This window comes from Poecilia mexicana, unplaced genomic scaffold, assembly GCF_051168715.1.
Source record: "Poecilia mexicana isolate PSO_F unplaced genomic scaffold, ASM5116871v1 scaffold_5, whole genome shotgun sequence".
Taxonomy (NCBI): domain Eukaryota; kingdom Metazoa; phylum Chordata; class Actinopteri; order Cyprinodontiformes; family Poeciliidae; genus Poecilia; species Poecilia mexicana.
Genome location: NW_028263374.1, coordinates 25,686,532 through 25,709,152, shown reverse-complemented (window position 1 = coordinate 25,709,152; position 22,621 = coordinate 25,686,532). Strand labels below are relative to the sequence as shown.

The 22,621-nt window shown below is 38.0% G+C and overlaps 1 protein-coding gene across 2 annotated transcripts in view; it reads left to right on the top strand.

The window, feature by feature from the left end:
• anks1ab (ankyrin repeat and sterile alpha motif domain containing 1Ab) overlaps positions 1 to 22,621 on the top strand; it is a 58,253-nt gene that overhangs the window by 8,661 nt on the left and 26,971 nt on the right. For both annotated transcript variants that reach the window (XM_088005798.1, XM_014987836.2), the window contains exons 4-5: positions 6,888 to 6,960; positions 16,598 to 16,713. In XM_088005798.1, coding sequence (XP_087861924.1) covers positions 6,888 to 6,960; positions 16,598 to 16,713 — 189 coding nt within the window. The remainder of the gene's footprint in view (positions 1 to 6,887; positions 6,961 to 16,597; positions 16,714 to 22,621) is intronic.

Sequence of the window (22,621 nt, the reverse complement as noted above, 5' to 3'; positions counted from 1 at the left end):
AGAAACATTCACTGCTGTAAGGTTTCACAGTATACAGCACTGTGACATTAAAGTGAAAATAAAATAACAGTTTCAAGCATAACCTGTATATCCACTTGACATTTTCAGTGGAAGCATATGTGTATTAAATGCTGTATCTTGTGGCAGCTGATGTTACGGCCAACCATTCTTTGTTTCCTATTGCAGCAAAAACACTTGGTATTCTGTTAACAGTTTCACTTATATAAAAACGAGAGTCGGCTGATGTAACGACACTGCTTCTGATGCAAAAATGGCCAAATTTTTGTCCATGTTGAAACACATTGTAGATGAATGTGGGACGCTACACCAGTACGCTCTAACTGATTTGAATCTGTGTGGGATTGTCTTTGATGTAAATAAAACTTTAATTACGGAAAATGCTCAGTGGAAAACCTCAAAGATGTAACCACGTTCACCCTGGTCCCTGCAGCAGCAGATGTCTCAGTGCTGCTGCCTGTTTTTTGGTTTGCCTTCGTGATGATGTTCGTTTTGATGTCCAATTCCTGTTGGCTTCTGTTTTTAGTACATCTGTCTTCTGAAATATGACATTGTTCACATATCGGAATAAAAGAAAGTCTTAAAATACATATTTAAAATTACCAGTTCATTTTTTTTAATCAAATTTATGTTTTGTACCAGCTTCTCTAATGAATTTAATCCCCTTTGCACGAAAGAGGTATAAGATGAGATAAAACAAAACTTTTTTATCTCAGTTGGCATGATCCCCTGTTTTTGACTGATAGAGAATATATTATTAATGACAACAGTATCTATTTTTTGTGTGATGTCGCTTGTGCAAAAAACATTTGTTTGTCCAATATCTTTTCTTACAAGACAGCCAAAACGTCAAAGTAACTATAATCATTTTAAATCCTTTTTGACATTTTCTTGTCTAAAAAGCTATAAAATTAAAGCACTCCATGCAGATTCTTATTTGGCACACCATTTGATATTTCTAATTTCATCGGCTTTATCCTCAATATCTTTGTTACATCTATTTACTTTCTAAGGCAGAACACCATCAAATTCCCGCATTTCACTTTGACAAGCAGACTCATTCCAGTAATAATGTCACTGTGCAATTATTTTTTAATTCCATGAAAAATACTACAAAAATTGTTGTGACTTTTTCCATTTCTGCTTAGTACTCAAAGGTTGTGTGTTAAAAATGCTTGAGTAGTTTCATTTTTGTGCATAATATGAGATTCCCAGTGGCTTTCATGAGGTTTTTATGCACTCATGCGTTTAAACTCTTCAACATTCTCTTATGCTGTAGCTCTGGTTGTAAATAATACATGTAGATTTGTGACACCATTGTAATATTTTAAGTAGTAAATCAAAATTAATTGTGAAAATTAGGATTTTTGACAAAAGTCCAAAATGGAAAGAGGACCAAATTATGCAGTATTATTATATTAAATTAGCTCATGGGGACATTTCTTTAACAATATGACCTGTGCGGCAGACAGAGTGAACAAATCCTAAAGATGGGGGAAAGCAGATGTTGGTGAGTGCAGGGTGTGATGAATTACAATTTGGCTTCATATTGGTTGTAAAATATCCTAAACATTCTAATAATAACATTCATGTTCTAGCTCTTTTTAAAAAACAACCATAGGGAAAAAAAATAAAATGTCTGTAATCTTCTTCACACATAACAATGTTGTGAGGCAATTAACAAAAAAGTAGACAATAAAGCAAAATAGTAAATGACTCTTAAAGGTTCGAGGTGGTTCTTCATATTGGTTATGGTTTAGAATAAAAATCAAAGACAAGCCCTTTTCTTTTTTGAACCGACTGATCTAAACCTCTTGTCTAGATTTGAACCTGCCATATACTACAGACAGCATTTTTATACTGGTTTGTTAAACATTTGTTAAAAAAATAGCTGCAACATTTTTCAACATAAAAATAGACAGCAGGTTTAAATGATTTACACATAGTTGGATGCACTCATATGTAGCTGCACCAAAGTCATCCCTGAAAGGCTTCATAAATATTCCAGCTCTGCTGTTTTCCATTAGTTTTGTATAGAGCTTCAGGATGTCCTTTATACAGATGGATTAAAATACATACAACAGAAATTAAATGTCCTATCAGTTGACCGGCCTATTATAGTAAATTCAATCAATAATATCAACACATCTGTATCATACCATCAGTAGTATTGTACAGCAAGAAAGTTTTATCATCAACAATAGAAATGTTGTGGAAAACCCCATAAATTACAACAAACTTTTGTCAAAGGTTTACGCTATCACTAAATTTATAAGTCTTTCTAAAAAATACTGAACAAAAGCCGTGATAGAAGCATTTATGAGTAGAAAAAAAGTATTCACAAACCTTACCAGCCTACATTTAGACTTTCTTCGCCATCTGGATGTTGTCATTCATGCTGACTTTATTTATGCTGTGTGGTTTCAGAGCTGTCAAATAAATAAAAATCACTTCAGATCATCAGAACTGTTGGATATAATTATGTGATCTGTGACTCGTTCACTCCGGAGCTCCTGGCCCATCTGTCTTTATTGACAGTGATACTGTAGCAGTAATCCTGTTTTCAGACAAACGCCAGTGAAGCAAGCAGCTTTTTTTGTTTTGCTTGGTTTAATATATTGAGTCATCATTTTCATTATCTCGTTCGTTTTAGGCTTTCAACCATCATTTCTGCCTGAGAGAACCGGGCTCAGTAAACAATAACGTACTCTGCATCCCTAAAGCACATTGTTTAAGATTATTTTGCATTATCTCTATCCTGTTAGATAGCATGCAGACAAAGGAGATGAGAAACAATGGTACAAATAAAAAAAAAAAATAGAAACATCACTTTTCTGATGAACTGAGGACTTATCAGGGTTCAGTCAGACTGGTCAATTATACAAAGTGAAATTAGAAATTGCTTTGGTGAGAACTACAGAAACATTTATTTTGGTTTCAATAAATCAAAGAACATTCTAATATAAAATTGATAACATTGTGAATAGTAAAACTTTAAGATGCATTGTGTAGTCTGCAAAGCCTGCAACTTATTCAAGAAAATAGTTTTCTTTGTTTGAAAAAGTTCTTATTACAGAAATACAAGATAGATCTTTTGCAAATCTTGGCTTCAGTGAAAGTATCAATGCAAGGCTGAAACATTGGCTGTGCCCTGCAACTTATGTCATTGCCACAAAAGAAATCTCCAGCTGCATATCACCAAAAGGTGCTAAAGGTAATTAAAGCCTAAACACTCACATAATAAAATGTTATGCATTTGTGTGACCTCAGAAGTTTTTTTTTAATTTTTTTTAATCTTTTTAAAATGGCATGGTTTATGCTATGATGAAAAATAACTGAAAAAAAAACAAAGAATTGTCCATTGCTATGTCATATTTTATGCCTAATATTCACATTTGGAAACTTTCTAGTCAATTCCAGTTCAGTCAAGTTGATTATTTAAAGTAGTACCTATACAGTGAGCATATAATCTATTTTTACTAGGGGTGACGAAGCACAAAATGAAGGAATTAATTCAGCCTGACTGAATCACTGTGTTTACTGTGTGCAGAAGGCCTATCGCATATGTACATAGTTAACATGAAAGAAAGGAAAAAAAAACTGTTGTAACATCTCACAGCAGGTCACCAACTTAATTGGATGAAAGCGTACAGACTACATGGACAAATAGTGATTCTAATTATGAATAATGGCCCCTCTCTGCAACATTTTGGTGCTTTAGTAACATTAAAAGATTCAGATAATCTAGCTAAAGTGCAATAAGAACAATCAGTATGTGGTTGTGATCTTTGGTCCCTCGTACAGCATCAATTTGACTAACAGAATAACGTTTAAGTCTGTACATTAAACAAAATCTTTTCTCAAAAGATAATTGCATAAAGTGTAGGCTTTAGGAATAGACACTGGCATGAATATTTAATACTACTACTACTACTTAAATGACCACTGGAATGTAGTGTAAAATCATAACGTAACAGTGTAGATGTACAAGCGTGTCATGTGAGGTCTTTGAAGAGATAGGCTTTCGTCAAAGTACACTGATATAGTTTGAGGGGCTTGTTCCACCAGCTTGAGGCTCTCAAACACTCGTCACTGGTTCTCTCAAATTTAAACTTGATTAATATGTCCAGCTCATGTGTTCCTCTCCCTTTACTCATGTGCACATAAATGAAATCCAGTACAACTATTCATTGTCCAGGTTTACCAAATTAGTAAATCAACAGAATATTATCAAACATTCTGTTGATAATTCTCTGTCTAAATGCAATTATTCTGCATAGGCCTCAAAGGCTTCTTGGAAAACATTTGTGAAAAAATGGATTATGAAGACTGAGGAGCACAGTAGACGGGTTAGGGGTAAAGTTTTGGAGACTGAAGTCGAGTAAGATGAGGTATCAATAACCCAAACATTAAAAATCTCAAAGTATTGTGAAATCCTACATTTGAAAAGAAAAAAAATTAGGGGTATCCAACTCCAATCCATGCACTTGTTCCAGCAAAGCTGGGGAAGTGAACTAAATTCAGGGCCACCAATATAAAAAAATAAAATAAGAAAAAAACATTTATGAGACTGTAAAACACTTCAGACAGACTCCAAACATACAACTTGGACTGCCTAGACTTTAATCTAATTAAGAATATTTGGCAATGCTGGAGTTTTTTATTGAGTGTTATCTTCTACTCTGTACAATTTCTGAAATATAATCTTATAAAGAAAAACATTGCATCAAAAAAGATCACCATGTCCAGCACCAAAGGTTGGATGGTTTTTCTGTCAGATGATTGATTTTTCAAGTGGTTAAAAATGTAACTAACATATCTATTACAAAATTGTATTCAGTGTCTATGTGCCAAAGAGCTCAGTAATAATATGCAGCTGTGAAATATTTTACCTCTGTTAATTTTCTTGACCCTGGATTTTCTCAGAAGCGTCATATCCGGAGACAGGTTTTGATAAAGGTGCACCTGGTTGTGTGTGTGTGTGTGTGTGTGTGTGTGTGTGTGTGTGTGTGTGTGTGTGTGTGTGTGTGTGTGTGTGTGTGTGTGTGTGTGTGTGTGTGTGTGTGTGTGTGTGTGTGTGTTTCTATGTGTCTGTGTGTGATATAGAATGTATCTGGGTTAATTCAAAGAGTAATGTGGGGTCTGTATTGCTGGAGGCATATGCCATGCATCCCACGTGCCTGACTTCCAAATGAATCAAGGCTTTTCCACAGTGTTGATGCCACTAGCGAAGAGCATAGTGCTTTTTCAAACACTAAATATTACATCAAATAAGCCTGGCTGTGTCTCTGCCTGGTGTCAGTAGTGAAAGTAAAATCATTTTTTTCAGCCTTGCAAAAACCTCTATTGCTGATTGTGAAAAGTCTACTCCAGGGTTTCTATATTTAGACACCCGTCTGGTTTGCAATATTTTGCACATAAATTTTGAGGTCATCTATGCATGAAAGTTGGCTTGCTTGCAGCTGACAAACATTTATATGCAGGTTCTATTTTCCTCAGACACCTAAAGAATATTGAATGGTTTAAAAATGTGAGTTTTGTCTGCCTGAATACAGAATAATGTATTGCAATGTGCGTGAGGTCTTATTGTCCTTGAAGCATTGAGCGTCAGCAAACACTTCAGCACCCTGTAGACAGCTGCTTAACCAGCGATGAGAGAGATTGTTCTAACATGCAGTGTATGCAATAAATGTGATGAGTCCCAGACTGTTGGGTAGACTTAGTATACAGTGATGGATGTACTTTATATCTATATTGAAAACACCAGGTCTGTGTTACCCTCTTCTTTATGTCAGTTCAATTATTTGTTTTATTAAGATCCGATAAATTCAGTTATGTTCAATAAACAGAATATCATGGATGCTGTTTGCTCATCGTAATTAAATAACCAAACGTAACTAAAATCACATTAATAAGTTTGTTCATACAGTAAGCGATAAAAAAACATGCTGTCATTATCCTACCACTTTCTGTCTTCTTCATCTGCCAGTCGTAGCATTCAGTATGAACTGAACTGCATGGCGTTTCCATTGCAGTTTTGCGAAATACACTATTTATACAACTGAATAGCAATTGGTGTGTTTCCATTAAGCGCATATATTTTCATAATCCTAATTATACATGGCCAATGGAAACACAGTTATAATTGTTCTCTCAATACTGTTGAATTAAAGTCAACAGCTAAATCCCTCCTTTGAGAAAACTAATATTGACATGTTTCTTGCTTTTACTTCATGCAACATGTTTACTATCCCCAAAAGCAGATCAGTAAAACCTGAAGTTGGCAATGTAGGAAAAATACAAACAACTAATAGTTTTTTTGTTGGCTCTGAAAGCTCAGAGTCTTCTTAAATAAACATTCCTGGCTCTAAGGCCCAAAGCATCCTTTTCATGAGCTTCTGGCTGCCACACTGAGCATACATGATGCTGCATCAAGTTATTGCTTTTGTATTTGTGGAGTCTAAATACAGCATATGTCTGATACTGCAAACTCAATCGGATCAGGGCCTCCAGAGGTTCTGTTTGGGTTATAGACTCCTAACGGCCATTGTAATGTTTAGTTACTGGAGGTTCGTAGTTGTAATAGAGCCTGGTACCTGTCTGTGTTTTTGCTAAGCAGTGGATTACTCATCGAACTGCTGTCTACGTTAACCTGGTGCTCACAATCCATCACTGCAAAGCAGTCCACCCACTCAGTGATTCTAACAGAAGCACACAGTTCAAACTCCATAGCAAGTCTCACTCATTCAGATAAAAGGTTGCTAATTAACATTAGGACTTCTAGTTTGTGAGCTAGAGTTGGATTCTGTGATGTATTTTTTAATTCTTTTTTTTTTTTTTTACCAGTGTTTCATGCTTGTTTTCAACAGATTGAGAAGATCATGACGTTGATTGGGGCTGGCATTGAAACGACGAAGAACCAGCATCCCAAGCCAAGCACAGGTAATTCTTATTTTTAATAAAGCATAGTTTCAACTTATGTTAATTTCTAAAAAGCCCAGCTTTATGGGTAAGCTGCTGTAAACTGTTATAGTGCTTTAGTCTTAGCGCTTTATAGTAACGTTTATCAAAGTGATAGAAAAATATGTCTTTCATCTAGAAGGTCAATTCAAGATGTGTGCATATTTATGTGTATGTACACTTAAACATAATCTAACTTGTGACAAATTTGGGCTCGTTTTCCAGTATTAAAGCAGATGTATAGAATGGATGTGTTGTTTTTCTGATTCGCAGGGAATTAAGCTGACATTCATCTGACAGCTCATTGTTGCCAATTGTAACGAGCAAGCTTCCCCTTTATGAAAAATACATAATTTTAAATTCCCCACTGTCATTTTCTCCCCAGTTGATTTATATTTTAATAGTTTGATAGTGGGCTTCAGTGAGTGTCCTTCAGGCGGTGCAGAGGGAGAGGCCAGCTGGCACCAGCTCAGTGTGTTTAGGTTACACTGTCAGCTTTCTCCATTAGATACTTTCCTATAAGGAGGTTTCATCTTAGTACATAACAGCTTTTCTCTGCACAGGACTACTTTTTACACAGATTGGCTTGGATAAAATTTTCATCAGTTATGCGCAGTGTTCTTTATGGGCCACAGCAAGGTATGGCAAGTTTTAAGGGAGCAAGAAATGACAAAAGATGGCAGTAAATTTCGTTGAATGCATAGATATACAAATATTGAAATAAGAGGACTGGGTCTTTACAAAACCTTCATTCTTTTCAAGACTTTCTAATACTAGCCCATCACTGTTGGAAGTTTGCATTGGTGTATTCTCTTAATAATTTGTCTTTTGGTTTTTAACAAACATGCTATAACAAACATGTATTTATAACCAATAGATGTGGTTTCATGAGTCTTGTAGCTCATTCCAACACAACTTTTCAAGCCTAAATGCTCTCAAGGCATCAAACTCTGTATTCACTGACACAAGAAGAAATTGCGTCATTGTTGTGCTTGACACCATGCCTGGGTCAAACTATTTCACACAGAACTGAAAAAGTTTGTGGGCATCTTTCATGAAGAAATGCGCTCAGATAGCAATGTTGATATCCGAGTGGTTCTGCAGAAATGTTTGGCGCTCTCTCCATGGCATTACTTGCTTAGAGGCATTGCAAATACTGAATTGGGAGGGGTGTCCCCAGGTGGTCTGAACCCTTATTTATTGTAAAGTGTTGATTTTATTTTTGAACCCTTATTTATTTTGAAGTGTTGATTTTATTTTTGAAACCTTATTTATTGTAAAGTGTTAATTTTATTTTTGAACCATTTTTTAATTGTAATGTGTTGATTTTATTTTTGAACGCTTATTTATTTTGAAGTGTTGATTGAAAGACCTTAGACATGAATTGACCAGTATGGGTATTGAACCGCTGACCTCAGCATTACCAGCACGGTGCTCTAACCTGCTGAGCTAACCTACCTTACAAACTGTTGAGTTTCCATGGATTTAAGAAGAACTTACATGATCTTACCACAATGAAGATTTGATAAAAGTGCTTATATTCTAATGTTTTTCAAAACAACATACATAATATTTTATTTTACAGAGATTTTGTATTTTGAAGTGTTGATTGTATTTTTGAACCATTATTTATTTTGAAGTCTTGATATTATTTTTGAACCATTTTTAATTTTCAAGTGTTGATTGTATTTCACAGATATTTTTTTATTTTAATGTGTTAATTTTATTTTTGAACCATCTTTTATTTGTAAGTATTGATTTTATTTTATAGCCATTTAGCCAAGTCTCTGTAGAACCATTTGTCTCTACTAATGACATCTTCAATACAATTGTTTGATCCCAGGCTTAGTTTATGGACTGTAATGTGAAATTAGGCACAAGTATAAGTCTGACAGTTTGTTCACCAAGTTACTGTGCTCTCTGAGAGGATCTGTAAATATTTGACATTGTTCCATGCCCATTAACATTAGTCTCTAACAAAATTTGGATCATCTACCAGGAACACTGCAAGAGCATGAGTTTCTGTAGTGTAGTGGTTATTATGTTTGCTTTACATGCAAAAGGTCTCTGGTTTGAAACCAGACAGAAACAGATTTAGTATGTTATTTTCATTACAGGTTTTTACTAAAGTTCAACAAGGGCTCTGTGGTGTCATGGTCTGTACTCTGAATCCAGGCATCTGAGTGCAAGCATTAGTTGAAATTTTCATGCGTTGCATCTCACATCATCAACTTTGGAACCTCAAACTGAAACAAAGCAGAGAAGTTCAGTTCCTGTAGTGTAGTGGTTATCATGTTTGCTTTACATGCAAAAGGTCTCTGGTTTGAAACCAGACAGAAATGTTTTTTGGAAGTTATGCATCTCTTGGGGTGCAGTGAGACAACAAGAGCCTTCCCCTTTCGTGATGGTTCATTTGCCAATCGACTTCAATGTAGGCTTCTTTGAAATCAAAGCTACTTTACTTCAATTACCAATTGGCAGTTCTATGGCGTCAAACTCAAGGCCCACGGGCCACAGCATTTTATAGGCTGCTGATTGACTTAGAATAGGTTTTGAGCACGAATTGACTACAAACTACATCTCCCATAATGCATTCCAGTTATCTTGACCGACAACATAAAAAAAAATCGGTCATGTACTATTTTTATCCGTAAAATTACAATCATATTAACATCGGCTATTTAGTCGCATTTTATGCGGTTTAGTTAATATTAACTGTGAATCCAGATCCCATCACAGATTAAGCAGATAAATGCATCTACATTTTTATCGTAGTGACAAAAACCACTGACTGAGGCCCCAATAACTTTTAATAAATTAAATTAAGCGACTTCACTTAATTTACCATCACTTCACCCGCTGGGGTCTGAACGCACTTCCTCTTGGTTCCCATCTGCAGAAAAATCTGCACTAATTCATCAGTCAGTTGGATCTGTCTGATCCAAACAGATCAACTGAACTCTGAGTGTTTTACCCTTTGCGGTCCGGTGTGCGCTTTTACCAGGATTTTTTTTTTTTTTTTTTTTGCGTGGTTTCGCTTCTCCGAAACGGACAGATGTTACGTCTGCAGTTATCGCCGCTCTCCTGGGTAACGTGAACCCAGAAATTGAGTTTGACACCCCTGCTTTAGGTGAAGTATGACAGAGCCTTAAGTCATGCTGCCAATGTTCTTATGAGGGCAATACAGTTTCTTTCCTGACAACCCCTCCAAACTACCCATACTTGTCCTGTCTTTTTTAATTCTATCTGAAATTTCCTGTTGGGTTTTTTACAGTTTTATAAAGCACTGCATGTTCTGACCTTAAGGTTGAATTTATTGTGACAACCACTCCTGGGAACATTTGCGACTGCCTTAAATTGCTTCCATCCATGAAAAAAACATTCACACTGGAGAATAATAGGTTCAGAAATAGCTTTTCACATTCATGGACAGCAGCATTTGCTCCTCCGTTGTAACAAATGTATTTGTTTTTTGAGATTGTGTTAACAACCACCTGTATGCTCTAGATCAGGGGTGCTCAAGTCCAGTCTTCGAGAGCTTACCGTCCTGTAATTTTTAGATGTATCCTTATTCCAGCATACTGGGATCAATCGGCTGAATACCTTCATCAGAAGTCATTCAAGTCTGAACAGGCCTGGTAACGAGCCATTCATTTGATTCAGGTGTGTTGCAGCAGGGATGCATCTGAAAGTTGCAGGATGGTAGCTCTTGAGGACTGGACTTGAGCACCCCTGCTCTCGATCAACAAACTGCCAAGACTTTTCTGTTGTAAGTTGGCTGCAATTACTGATTGTTTAATTAAGTACATTTGACTAGAAGCTATGGGTGCTCCTTTTCCTCCTAACCAATCTACAAAAAGTAAGAAAGAACTTACTTGTACTATGGCCCTTGTATGTAGAAATGAGGTCCAACCGACCCCACTCACGTAAAACTTATATCATTTTCCATAGTTCTCTATGTTTGCCTCAGTCCTTGCACGCACAAGGGTTAACTTTGATGTGTAATCAAGCTAGAGTAAATATCTTAAGATTATGAACAACTTCTTAATGTAGTAAAATCTGTATATTTCTTACAGTTAAAATTATCTTTATGATTATGAATTAGTACACTTTATCTAAGATTATAGAAAAACGAGCGAGACTAAGCAAGAGTTGAATTTATTAACAATAAAACTAGGATTTCTTTAATGATCCTAAGATTAAATGAGTTAAAAAAACACAAAATTATGAGCACTGACAACAAGAAAAACAATAAAACACTGCTAAACCTTCTCTACAACTACTGCTATAAATTTATGACCAGGAAAGTATTGTTTAAATAATTTATTAAAATGGATCAATCACCTGACATTTATTCAGTAATACCATATGTCTCTCAGGTGACTGAAGGTGTTTGCAGGTAAATGGTCTTCTGATGGTGGTTTTAGATTAAGTTCTATCCAGTTTTGAATTCAGGTCTGGATAACACTTAAAGTTATGCTGGGCTCAAGTCCAAAGTGTAGAAAAAAACAACAACAATATTTTAGCATAGTAGTGTAGTGTACAATGCAAACAAAAATATGTATTGCAACCGAATGCCCTGGAGACATCGCAAGGATCTGGTTAACCAATCAAAAGCAAACTGGGGAATGCAAGATTTTTCTAAGCCACATTCACTGTGATACAGAAAGACTCACAACTGTGACTGTTTTGACATTCTGAGTTTCAAACTTGCTTTACTATATGAAGGACAGGTTCATTTTCAAGATGTACGGCTTTATGTCTTTGAAAGAAATGTAAAAACTTGCAAAAATAAAATTTGTAACATTCTAAATTTACATAGAACATACTTTAAACATTGACAAGCATTCAGACAACTGCTTTTTAGGTATAATGAGTGTCAAGATCATAAAAACATTAATATTTTACAGATTCTGGGACATATGAGCCGAATATTAAGGTAACTTGGTGAAATTTAAAGTGCAGCAAGGGCATGTAGAAGTGACTTGGAGGCAAGCAGTGAAGGAGGAGAAAAGTCAGATCTGAGGTGTCCATGTGACCTAAACTGTAACGACAGGCATGGAAATTTATTTTTTTAATGTGGAGTTATTTCTCATATCTTTTGTCACCTCATTTTGAACCCTGTGACAAGTGTGACTTGAAATGGTTTGATCACTTGTAATATTCTTAATTAACCAAGAACATTTCTTGAGTGTATTTTCAGCCATCAGTTGCCATGGAAAGCGTTGATATTTATATTCTCTAATTTACACGGTAAGAGGTCATGAATGAATGTATAAATAAAGAATCTGTACATTTACCAATAATTACATGCCCAGTTTATAAAAGGATTTATAATAGCTGATGCTGGGATACATTTTAAGCAAAGCTTGTGTCCAGTGAACCCCTAATTTATGATTTTAATTATAAGTTCCAGCTTACTAAGCATTTTTAGATGAACCGCTACAAAACGATAAGAGTTCAGCTCTGAAGTAAGACATTACATAAATGGGATATATAGCGTGTCTTTTCTTTCCACTCTTATAGGTATATAGTAATCAGAGGAGCATTTAAAAGAATGACATTCTGAAAATGTCCCAGATTCAGCTGAGTCATCCAGTCACTGCTAAGATTATAATTGTAGATTGTGAGCAAGTACTTTCAGAGGTTATGAAGATGCTTTGTTGCTGTTTTTGTAAGAGCCTTTTTCATGGGGAGCTTAGTTTTTTTTTATTTTTAAGTAGGATGAAAGCAAACAAACAGGTAGCCCTCAGAGTATTCACAAATGGGAGTGAGACAGAAAGAAAGCATTTTCTTGTCATTTCGCTTTTATTTTTGTGACTGAAATGAAGAAATATTTAATAAGATGATTCGACTGCTTTGATTTGTATAATTCTCCTCTAAAGTTAGAAATCATGTAGGACTCGGCCATTTCCTTGGAATGGATTTTTGAAAACCCAAATGAGATTCTTTTTTCTTGTTTTTCTTTTTTTTTTAAGAACAAAAAAATTTTGCCGTGTCAAGCCAGAAACTGTTTATGTTTTGTGCCCATTATGAGTACCTCGACTGTGGAGTAAATGAGCTTAACACACAGGGAGGACGAGGAGAGAAAGCGCAGCTAACAGGAGGCATCGACTGGGTTTGTGTACAGGCACATGCTGATGTTCAAAGGAAAAGCGTCCGCCTTCAGTTTCCCTGAATTAATTCAGCTTTGCGGCTCATTTTCTCCACTGCTTGGGTGTGTTGACAAGGAGCTACTGCTTTTCTCCTGCTCTGATAAAGCGGCACAGCTTTATCTAGGCACAACCTCTGCTTCCATTTTTTTTTTTGTGCACAGGTCTTTCTTGGCACTTCTTCAAGGCATGTCCAGACCTTGCTGTGCACAAACAGAGAGGAAATCCACTTTGGTAGATTTGACAGTTTGGTCTAATAAACCAGGGGACAAAATAGTGACCCATTTCCCCCCCACCGTTGAGCACTGGATACTCTGTCAGTCAGTAATTAGGTCCGTCTAATGTGGGAGGGGATGAGCGGAAATAAATGGGTGTAGCGGCTGATGTTTTTGCCAGGCTTTGTCCGGATGTTAAAAGCTGCAGTAGCGTGAAGCTCGGAAGAAAAGCCTAAAGCAGGAAGAAGAGTTCTAGTGAATCATAATTAGTCTGCTTCAGTTCTTCTCACATACTATTACCGTCCTTATCTCAACCAAATGTTTCATCGCCTGCTGCTCTTTTTCGGTGTCTTATCTGTCCTTGACTGGTTCTCTCCTCCATCTTCCTTCTTCTTTCTTCCCTTCATTCCTCTCCTGATTGTGGCTTCTCTCCCTCCGGTCTCAAGCGAAGCCTGGATGACTGACAGGTCACACACAACTGACCTGGCCTTTACCTGAGCGTTGCGCGGCCTGAGTGCCGTTGGTATAGGTGCCCAATTACAGAAGCGGTTCAATCAATAGCTCCTTTTTTCGGGCTGCCTCTTATTGGTATGACTAACTGACTGGCTCACGACCCGACAGGGAATGTGTGAGGTGATTGCGAGCAGCTTGGGAGCCTGAATAATTACGCTCTGCCTGGCAGTTGTATTCTGATAACACTGGTATTAGACAGGGCGAGCAGCCCCTCAACTGGTCGTCAGTGGAGTCTGTCAAAGTGGTCTTTTTTTTTTTTCCTGTTACACCAGATATATCAGAATTTTATATCATCTTGCTTGTTTCATTCAGGCTTTTTGCTGTAAGTAGCTTCTGCTGTGCTTCAAAAATGCTTGATGTGACATGAACATCTGGAAGTACATAATGGAATTTGCCTCTTTACTGTCATTCGCCATGATTGAGCAAGATCAGGAGAGACACGTCTGTTTTTCTTCCTCTTTCATTTTTTCGCCTCTCTTCTTTGCTCTTGTACAAGTGCATTAGAGGCTCTGCTGACTTGAATCAATGCTGCCCTCCCTTGTCCTATCATCAAAGTAAGATGTAAATGAATTAAAGCCCTCTGGTAATAAGGAGGTGGAATGAGGAGCGCTCTTTGTTTCACTATCTCCTACCAAAAAAAAAAAAATGGTGTGAAAAATCAGGGCTGGTCAGTTGCAGCGCAACATTCAAGTCATATGATTTTGGACTTGTACCTTGCCTCTGCAAGTGGTGTCCTTTCTCAGCTGACGAGATCAGAGTGGCTGTGTGTAATTACAATCAGTACACTGAAGGGAAAGAAGGTGCAAGGAGTGGGGAAAGGCAAAGAAAGAGGTGGAAGACAGATGACAACCAAAGAGTGTGTGTTTGCATCTGTCTGTGTGTTTGAGAAGCAAAGAGCGAGACGGAGTGAAGGAGAGTGCAAGGCAGAGAGGGAGAGGAAGGCAGAGGGAGGGGAATTGATATAGTGAGAGAGAGGAAGAGAGAGAGAGGGAGAGAGGTGGTTACGTGGAACAGCACCCCACTTCATCAGGCAGCATACGGCAGACCTGCAGTGCGATCACAGAGCATGGCAATGGGGCTATGAGACTGAAGGGAGACAGAGAGCAAAGAGAGAAGAGAGCAAGAAGGAGGGGGGAAGTTGAAAAGAAGCGCTTGAGGGATTTGCTTGGATGAAAAGAAGGTGGTGGTGGGGGGGAAGATCTCTGGCTGCATTGCCCATCGTGGATGTTGGAAGGACGTGGCAGCAGTGGCTTAGGTTCAGGCAGGTCTGTGGTCTTCTGTGTTGAAGTAGGAAGCGTCAGGACGTTATGCCCTGTGAGCAGTGAGGGGTAAGCGTGTGTGTGTGTATGTGTGTGTGCGTGTCTGTGTTCCTGCATCAGCGCTGCCTGCATGTCTCAGACAGGCGAGGGATGCAGCAAACCTCTGCCCTGAGCGCAGAGGCTGCTAGCTGCACCCAGCGAGGAGAAGAAGAACCAGGTGGGCTCAGAGCAAGAGTTGGGGGTTGCTTGCCTCAGGAAGGAGCTAGCTTAACATGCACTGTGGTCCCACGGTGGTCCTCGCTTCAGAGGAGAGAGAGCTCACCTGCCGCGCGTCGGATCTGAACCTGGATTTACTGCTCTGAGAGATGAGAGGCACGTTCTCCGGCGGAGCCGCACTGACAGCAGCCCACTGAAGGAGTGTGAATGCTGGGCTGCACTGGGAGCACTGGAACCACCAAGGACACTGAGCCTTTTGCCTCACAGTTCACCTGGAGCAAGGAATATATTCTTGGATTTGAATATGAATTGAGGAGTTTGGAATTGGCACACTGGAAATCCAGCGTTTCTTTGATGTGGGATTTACAATATGTCTACCTGATCGTACTCTGTGTGGCTCTGGAGTAAGGACGAAACATGATTTGAACTTGAAATGTGTATTCCTTGATTTAAAAAAAATAACATGAGTACCTCAACAGTACTTTAGAATGCTGCTACCTTCATTGTATGAGCCTTGTCCTAGCTCTCAAAGAGGTTGACCAATGAAGCCATGGGACTCAGCCAGAGCTTTACAAGTATGTGGTGAAAACCCTGTCCACTTTATTTTGGGGGAGCTGAATATATCTGTGTTACACCCTAATGAGTTTAGTATATCTGAAATGACAGGGAGACTTTTAGGATAGTAATGTGTTATATATACGGAAATGTCTGCTCCCTGGTTTCCTTCAGCCTAAAAATATCCAGCCTTTTTTGTTTGTAGTGTTTAGTGTTGTTGTAGCTAGGGACTTTTTTTTTTTTTTTTTTTTTCACACTTGCTCATCTGCTCACTAAAGGAATGTTTAGTGAACCTTGTTTGTTGGAAGATGCCACAGTGGCTCAGTCCAACATAATTAGGAAAACCAAGCTTCAGATGGGCTTCCTTCCCCGCACTACCTCCACCCTCGCCTGACATCTCCAGTCAGTCACACTAGCACCAGTAGGTGTAATATTAGTCTAGTCAGTCCCCTGCAGGGGCCGGAGCGTTGCCTGCAGCACTTCCTATCCTCCTCCTGTGTTTGAGTTTAGCCGGGCCCCCGCCTGTACAGTGGGAGCCCCTCATCCCCAGCCTGGACCCTGTCTCCCCCCCACCCTGCCTGGTGCTGCTGCACTCGGCTCTGCCTCTGCTGGCCGAGGATGATGTGGCAATGCCATGTGTCGTCCTCTGAGTGCCGCTGCTACCGGCTGAACGGCTTCTCCCTGCTGAAGCGCTTCCCTCTCTCGGCAGATGGGGCCTGTGGTAAAGCCCTGGACCAGCCGGTCGGAGAGTGGCTGGAGCACGTGGGGCTGCCGCAGTACGAGAGCAAGTTCCTGCTCAATGGCTTTGATGACCTACGATTCATGGTGAGTCACCTGCAGCATGTCATCTCAGGAGTCAGTTCCACTTTATTTCACCCCTGTCTCTGCCTGTGCCGGCCCGGCTTCATTTGTCTTTTCATGTCACCACTCTGCTCCCCTCCACTCGTCCCACAAGCTCCACCCCCCCCATTGCTCTTTCTTTCCCACCTCTTTCACGCAGCCTTATAACACTTTTGGCCCTCTCCTTATTACCTCGTCTTCAACTCTGCAATGCATGACCCAGGAGAGATTTATGTCTCCCCGGTGAATCCTTTTAAAGAGTGTGGGTTGCCACCAGTAAAAAAGACAAATAACAACAAGAATCCATTAGCAGTTTTTCTCCCAAACTTCCAATCATGCACCCTTTGCCTGAAGGAACTTACTGGTGTTGAACTGTCTTATTAAAAATTATATTTACTATTATATTGGTCATTGGTCGGTTAGTTTGAGAAACACACATCACAATTAAAATCTTACTATCTTACAATTTATTTTTTTCAAAATTCCATGTTTTTTAATGAAGCTAATTTTTTCCATGCCACAATGTAGCCAGATGCTCTAATTATATGGTTGGCATACAGATGGTTCAAGTACTTACAAATAGTATAAAAGACACATAACCTCTTTTATTACTCCGTCATTAAATGTAATCACATTCTTACCATTTTCAGTTGCCAAAATTCTTTATTTTTCAATAAATCTCTTTAAACTGAGACAGAGAATTTGTAGAGAAATTGTTTATTACTTTTTTATTAATTTAAAAGATTATTTAAACTGAGAACACAATGTTTTAATACATTTGAGAGATCACAAATAGTGACATTATGGCTTTGTAAGTTTCAGTCACACCATCTGAATTAAACTGAGTCACACCTGTGAATTTACTTTAAAGCAGCACATCAAATATATAGCTACCTTAAATGACAAAATCAAGAAATATCAGCAAAAGAATCAGGAAAAGATTGTTGTTTGACTTTGGGTAAAATTTCCAGGTGCCTGAAGTTACCATGTTCATCTGTTCAAATAATTATATGCCAGATTAAACAGCTTGGGAATGTCCAGTCATTGTGGCGTTCAGGAAGGAGATGGGTTTTGTGTCTAAGAGATTAATGTGTTTCGGTAAGAAATGTGCTCATTAACTCCAGAACAGAAGTAAAACCTTGTGAAGAAGTTATCCCTCCAAAACTAAATATAAAAACAAAGATTTGGAAATGCACTGAGGGCCACAGCCTTTCTTCAGCTCTGTCAGGAAAATTTGTTCAAGATTTCAGCTGTTTTGAGAGGCTTTGAGAAAGGACACCACAAAATTTGACTAAGCAATTTTATGAAAAATGTGGAAATATATGTTAACTAATGAATCTCAAGAAAGTTAAAAACTGCTTTCATCAAAATATTCTTAGTCATTCACACTTAGCAAATGAAAATAATTATCTTCACGGCTTCCACAAAGAAAAGCAGACCACAATTTGATGTCAGACAGTGAAAGACGTGGTTACAGAAATTTCTAAGTAATGTATGTCATAATGTGGTTCCTAATGTATACCATTTCCACATTTACATAACAAAATATCACCCGTTTAAAAAACTATCATAAAGTTTTCACAAAAACAGCAAAAAGAGTCTCATCTCTCTGACAGGCAGGAAGCTGCAGCGGCCAACATAATCTCCCTGTCACTATTCTAACACTGAGGACCTCATAAAAAGGCTGAAAAAGCTTTCGGGTTAAGCATATGGAAAAACCCATATATTTAATATTACATCCACTTTTTTTCAAAGGAAAAAAACTCCACACAATATTTGAGTTTTAGTGTTTTAGTCGATTCCATGAAATGTGGTTTTACATTGCAAAAGTTGTAAGAGAGCAGAATGTGGTAAAGCGTGTTTGCTGTTGTTGTTCATGATGATTTAGTAAATTGTTTGGAGCAGAACTCTAATTCAATTAGTTGCACAGCCCAGTATCTCATTTGCAAATGACCAGAGCAAACATTTTGTATAGTTGCACACCTACTCTTACCAATGCACCCTCTTTTTTTTTCTCCAATTCACTTGCAATGACTGCAAAAATACATTGCAGTATTGCAGCAGCATACTTTATTTGTGTATTTATAGATGCTCATTTATAATGTAACTTAAATACACATGTTTAAAAGCAGATTTTTGATTCCATTCATTCAGTGTGTAAATAAAATATTATTCCACAATTTTTCCGGCATGATGGTTTTAAAAGTAGATCATATAATTTTTTAAACGTTGACACATTTTCCACACATGACTTTCTTTTTTTTTTTTTTTTCATCAGAACTATGTCAGATTACATTTAAATAATTTCGCTCAACTGTAGCTCAAAGGACGTCCACAATCTGACTAAAAGCCTTATCATGTTTCCTGTAAAGAACATAGCGTGGAAAGCTGATAGCTCTGTCATCAGGGACTGCGGAAAACCGAATTAGACTTCCCTTCCAACGGTCATGTTTCTCAGAAAACATGGCTATGTGTTGTAAAAAAGTCGGCCCAGAGGGCTAACTGTGGACATTTCTCAGACCACAGAGCTGTGTTAGGACCAGAGGTTATATGTTTCATCTGTTTGTCACAGCTGAGCTCAGTTAACTGAGATCAGTAAGCTCAAAAAGAAAAAAAAAAGTGTTCTGCTCCAGTACTCTTGCCTTTTGGAGAAGATCTGATCAAACCTCAACGGAGGTGTTTAAGAAAATGTGATCACTCTGACTTTGAAATGTTGCGCTGACCTGATCTTAAGATCCATGAAGGTTCATGTGACAACAAGGCTGCGTGAGTCATACAGGTGTTGAATTAAAGGATTACATCAGGAATGAGCTGCATGGCATAAAGCTGAATCAATGAATAACTGCTTTAATCCTCTTACACTGATATTGCTGCATACAGTACATCGTGTGTCAAAAATACATTTAAGGGAATTTAATTTTTTTGTCCTTTTAACTTTTCTGATGAAACCTGTATGAATTCATACATATTCATACAACATTGATATTTTGTTAGGGTTAGGCCTGCATGGTACTAGGAAATTCACAATGTGCTAACATTATATGTAGACTATGCAGTACAATATTAAAAAAGTTATTCTATTGTGATAACAATATTGCTTGAAAAAAAATATGTTTCTTGTGTAGTAATAGACCACTCACTAGGAACAGCTGAATAAAACTGAAATATAAAAATAATAATTGTATTAGTTTATGGTTACACAGTCATAAAGGCTTTCAAAAATATTTTAAAAAGTGAAATCTTTTTAAATTGCATAATGTATCAGCTTGCATAACATCATTGCCCTGACTCTGTACACTGCTCTCTGCCAGGCTGCTGCTAAACTTCTTTAATTTGACCAAATTTGCAGTACATTTGCTCTCATTTACTGTTCTGTTGTTCCTGTAACTTCAGAAACTTTCACATAAACTGTTTTCCAACAACTCCGTTTGTAAATCCCCAATCACGTCAGTCCTGAGAAGATAAGTGCATTCATTAACAAAGTCAGAATGAGCCCCATGGAGTGGAACTCGGTGGAATGCCATGCCAAATCTTGCTGATATCTCCCCCTGACCTTTTTTCTTTTTTTTTAAACCATGTTGGTGGATGAATGCAGAGTAAAGATCCTCTTGTTAGCTCAGCTCTTTCCATTTTTGTGAAATTAATTACAGTTTATCCTCTTCGTAGTATTTATGCACCCGAACCATAAATTATCACACCCAGGAGAGGCAAAGCAGGCTCATGGTACAGTTCCTCCCTCACTCGCCAGCTGAGGTGGGTTCAACCAATGTCAGCTGACAAAACATCCTCTCACATAGATGATGTATATGTCCAAGATACTTTCCAGGCTATATCTGCAGGCACAGTGGAAGAAAATAAAGCCATAAGTGACAGAAGGTCTCAAAGTTTTTACATAAATTACAGCTCAATTCCTTCCCTTCTCTACCTTCTGCATACGGAAACTGAATGGATTTTGGAACACTCTCCCACAGGATGCAAGGCCTGTGGGGTTTTGATGGCTAAAGGTCCACTTAAACCAAAAACAGCTTGGGTTGTGCTTGTCACTGGCTTCAGCTTTAACCACGACGTTTCATAGATTGTAGCGCTGAGTTTTCAAAAATAATGAGCTGATATTAAGGTTATAGTTGACAAGCCAAGAGCAGCAGTGCTGTCAGCCATCGTGGTGCATAGGGCTGGTGCTACAACCTACACTAGCACTGTTAGTGAACGAGATAAGGAGAAAGTTGTGATGACGTGGGAGGGTGGGAGCTCTATTTCCTTATTGACCAGAAATTTTCAGCTGAGTCAGGAGGAGTGTGATGGATATCTTGTATAAATTAGCTGTACATTGTATGGCCCAGAACACCACAGTCACAGTTTAATCAAACTCAACGTTGACCGCAGCGCAATGCCTAGGGTGGGGGCTGTACATGCATTTTCCAAGACTTACCTCAACATTTTTGTTGTGCAATACATGGAAAAGAACTGAGTTTCAGAGGGCTGTGGCATTGGTCTTATTTTTGCTCTGAAAGGCACAAAAGATGTGGTCCTTGAGTTTGTAGTTAAGTTTTAAGTGCGGAAAAGACTACTTGAATCTTTTACATACGAGTGTGAGAAACAGTCTGACAACGTCTGTACACCTCAGACAGCAACCTGCTCTTCAGGGGAATTATTGTGACTTGTTGCTGCAGTAAGTAGCAAAGGTTTATCCTCACAGTCTCTGGTGACAGCCATTTATTCTTGAATAGAATGTTGTTTATTGCTGCCATTTTAAGCAGCAATAAACATTTGAGGAATAAAGTTCCTCAAATTAGAAATGGGTCTTGCTAATATTTGTACATTGGAATATACTGGGTCACTACTTAAGGCATTCCTTTTTGATGTTCTACAATAAATTTTGAATTAAATTATACTGCTGTACTCAAGATGCCTGCTGAATGTTAAGTGTTGGGCCTATTTCATTTACTTCTGGTTCAAAATAAATAAACCCTCACTCTTTTAGGCTGCAGGTAAAGTTGCAATAGCTGCACATAAAATGTCTAACATTACTGACAAAGGAACTCTAACAAAACCACCTGTAACATCACAACCAATACATGAGAACGGGTCAGACTAAGATGCACTGTTTATCTGAATTTATTTAGATAACCATGAGTCAACGGCTAAAAGTTGACTCTTGCTAAACAATATCACTTTTGGTAAAAAATGACCATTATTTAAGGAAGGTGACAAAATGTTGTACTGGCTCTCAATTGTGCGTAAAGAATGGTTGTCCTAAATGAGCTGTGCAGACATTTTTATACCCTTAATAGATATTATATTTTCACAATAAGTTTGTCTTAAACCTGTGCAGTTGTTGTGGCGATCCCAGACAAATCTTCTTTTCTGATGGGCCTTTAGAGTCAGTGTTTGTGGAAACTCCCAAGGCAACAATGTGACTGGGACTGTAGGTCATCAGGCATTCAGATGCTCTTGTTCATGTCACAACTAATGTGTCTGCTGAACTTGATGCATCAAAGAGATAAATCATTAGGCTCACCAGGCAAATTACACATGCAACCCCCAGAAAGATGTGGAGGTTGCAAACAAGAGAAAGGTCAGAGTAGTCAGGCTAGTGTTGTGAATGTTTAATATTGTGCCCTTTAAGGTGGTGCCAGACTTGTTTCAGATGTGATCGATCAGAACTCATTTGTGGGACTCTTTGTAAAGGTGGTTAGGCTGATCAGCAGATGGCAGGACTATGGCTCATTTTCTATTCAGCTTTGATTGGATTCCTTTTCCTAAAAGGACAACCATAAAGTAATCCATTGCCAAGGCCACTTTGCTTTTGTGGTGTTTTAAAGAAAGTGGCTTAGGATAGCATAAATTATTTAAATCTTCCTTTTATATCAATCAGTCAGTCAATCAGATTTAA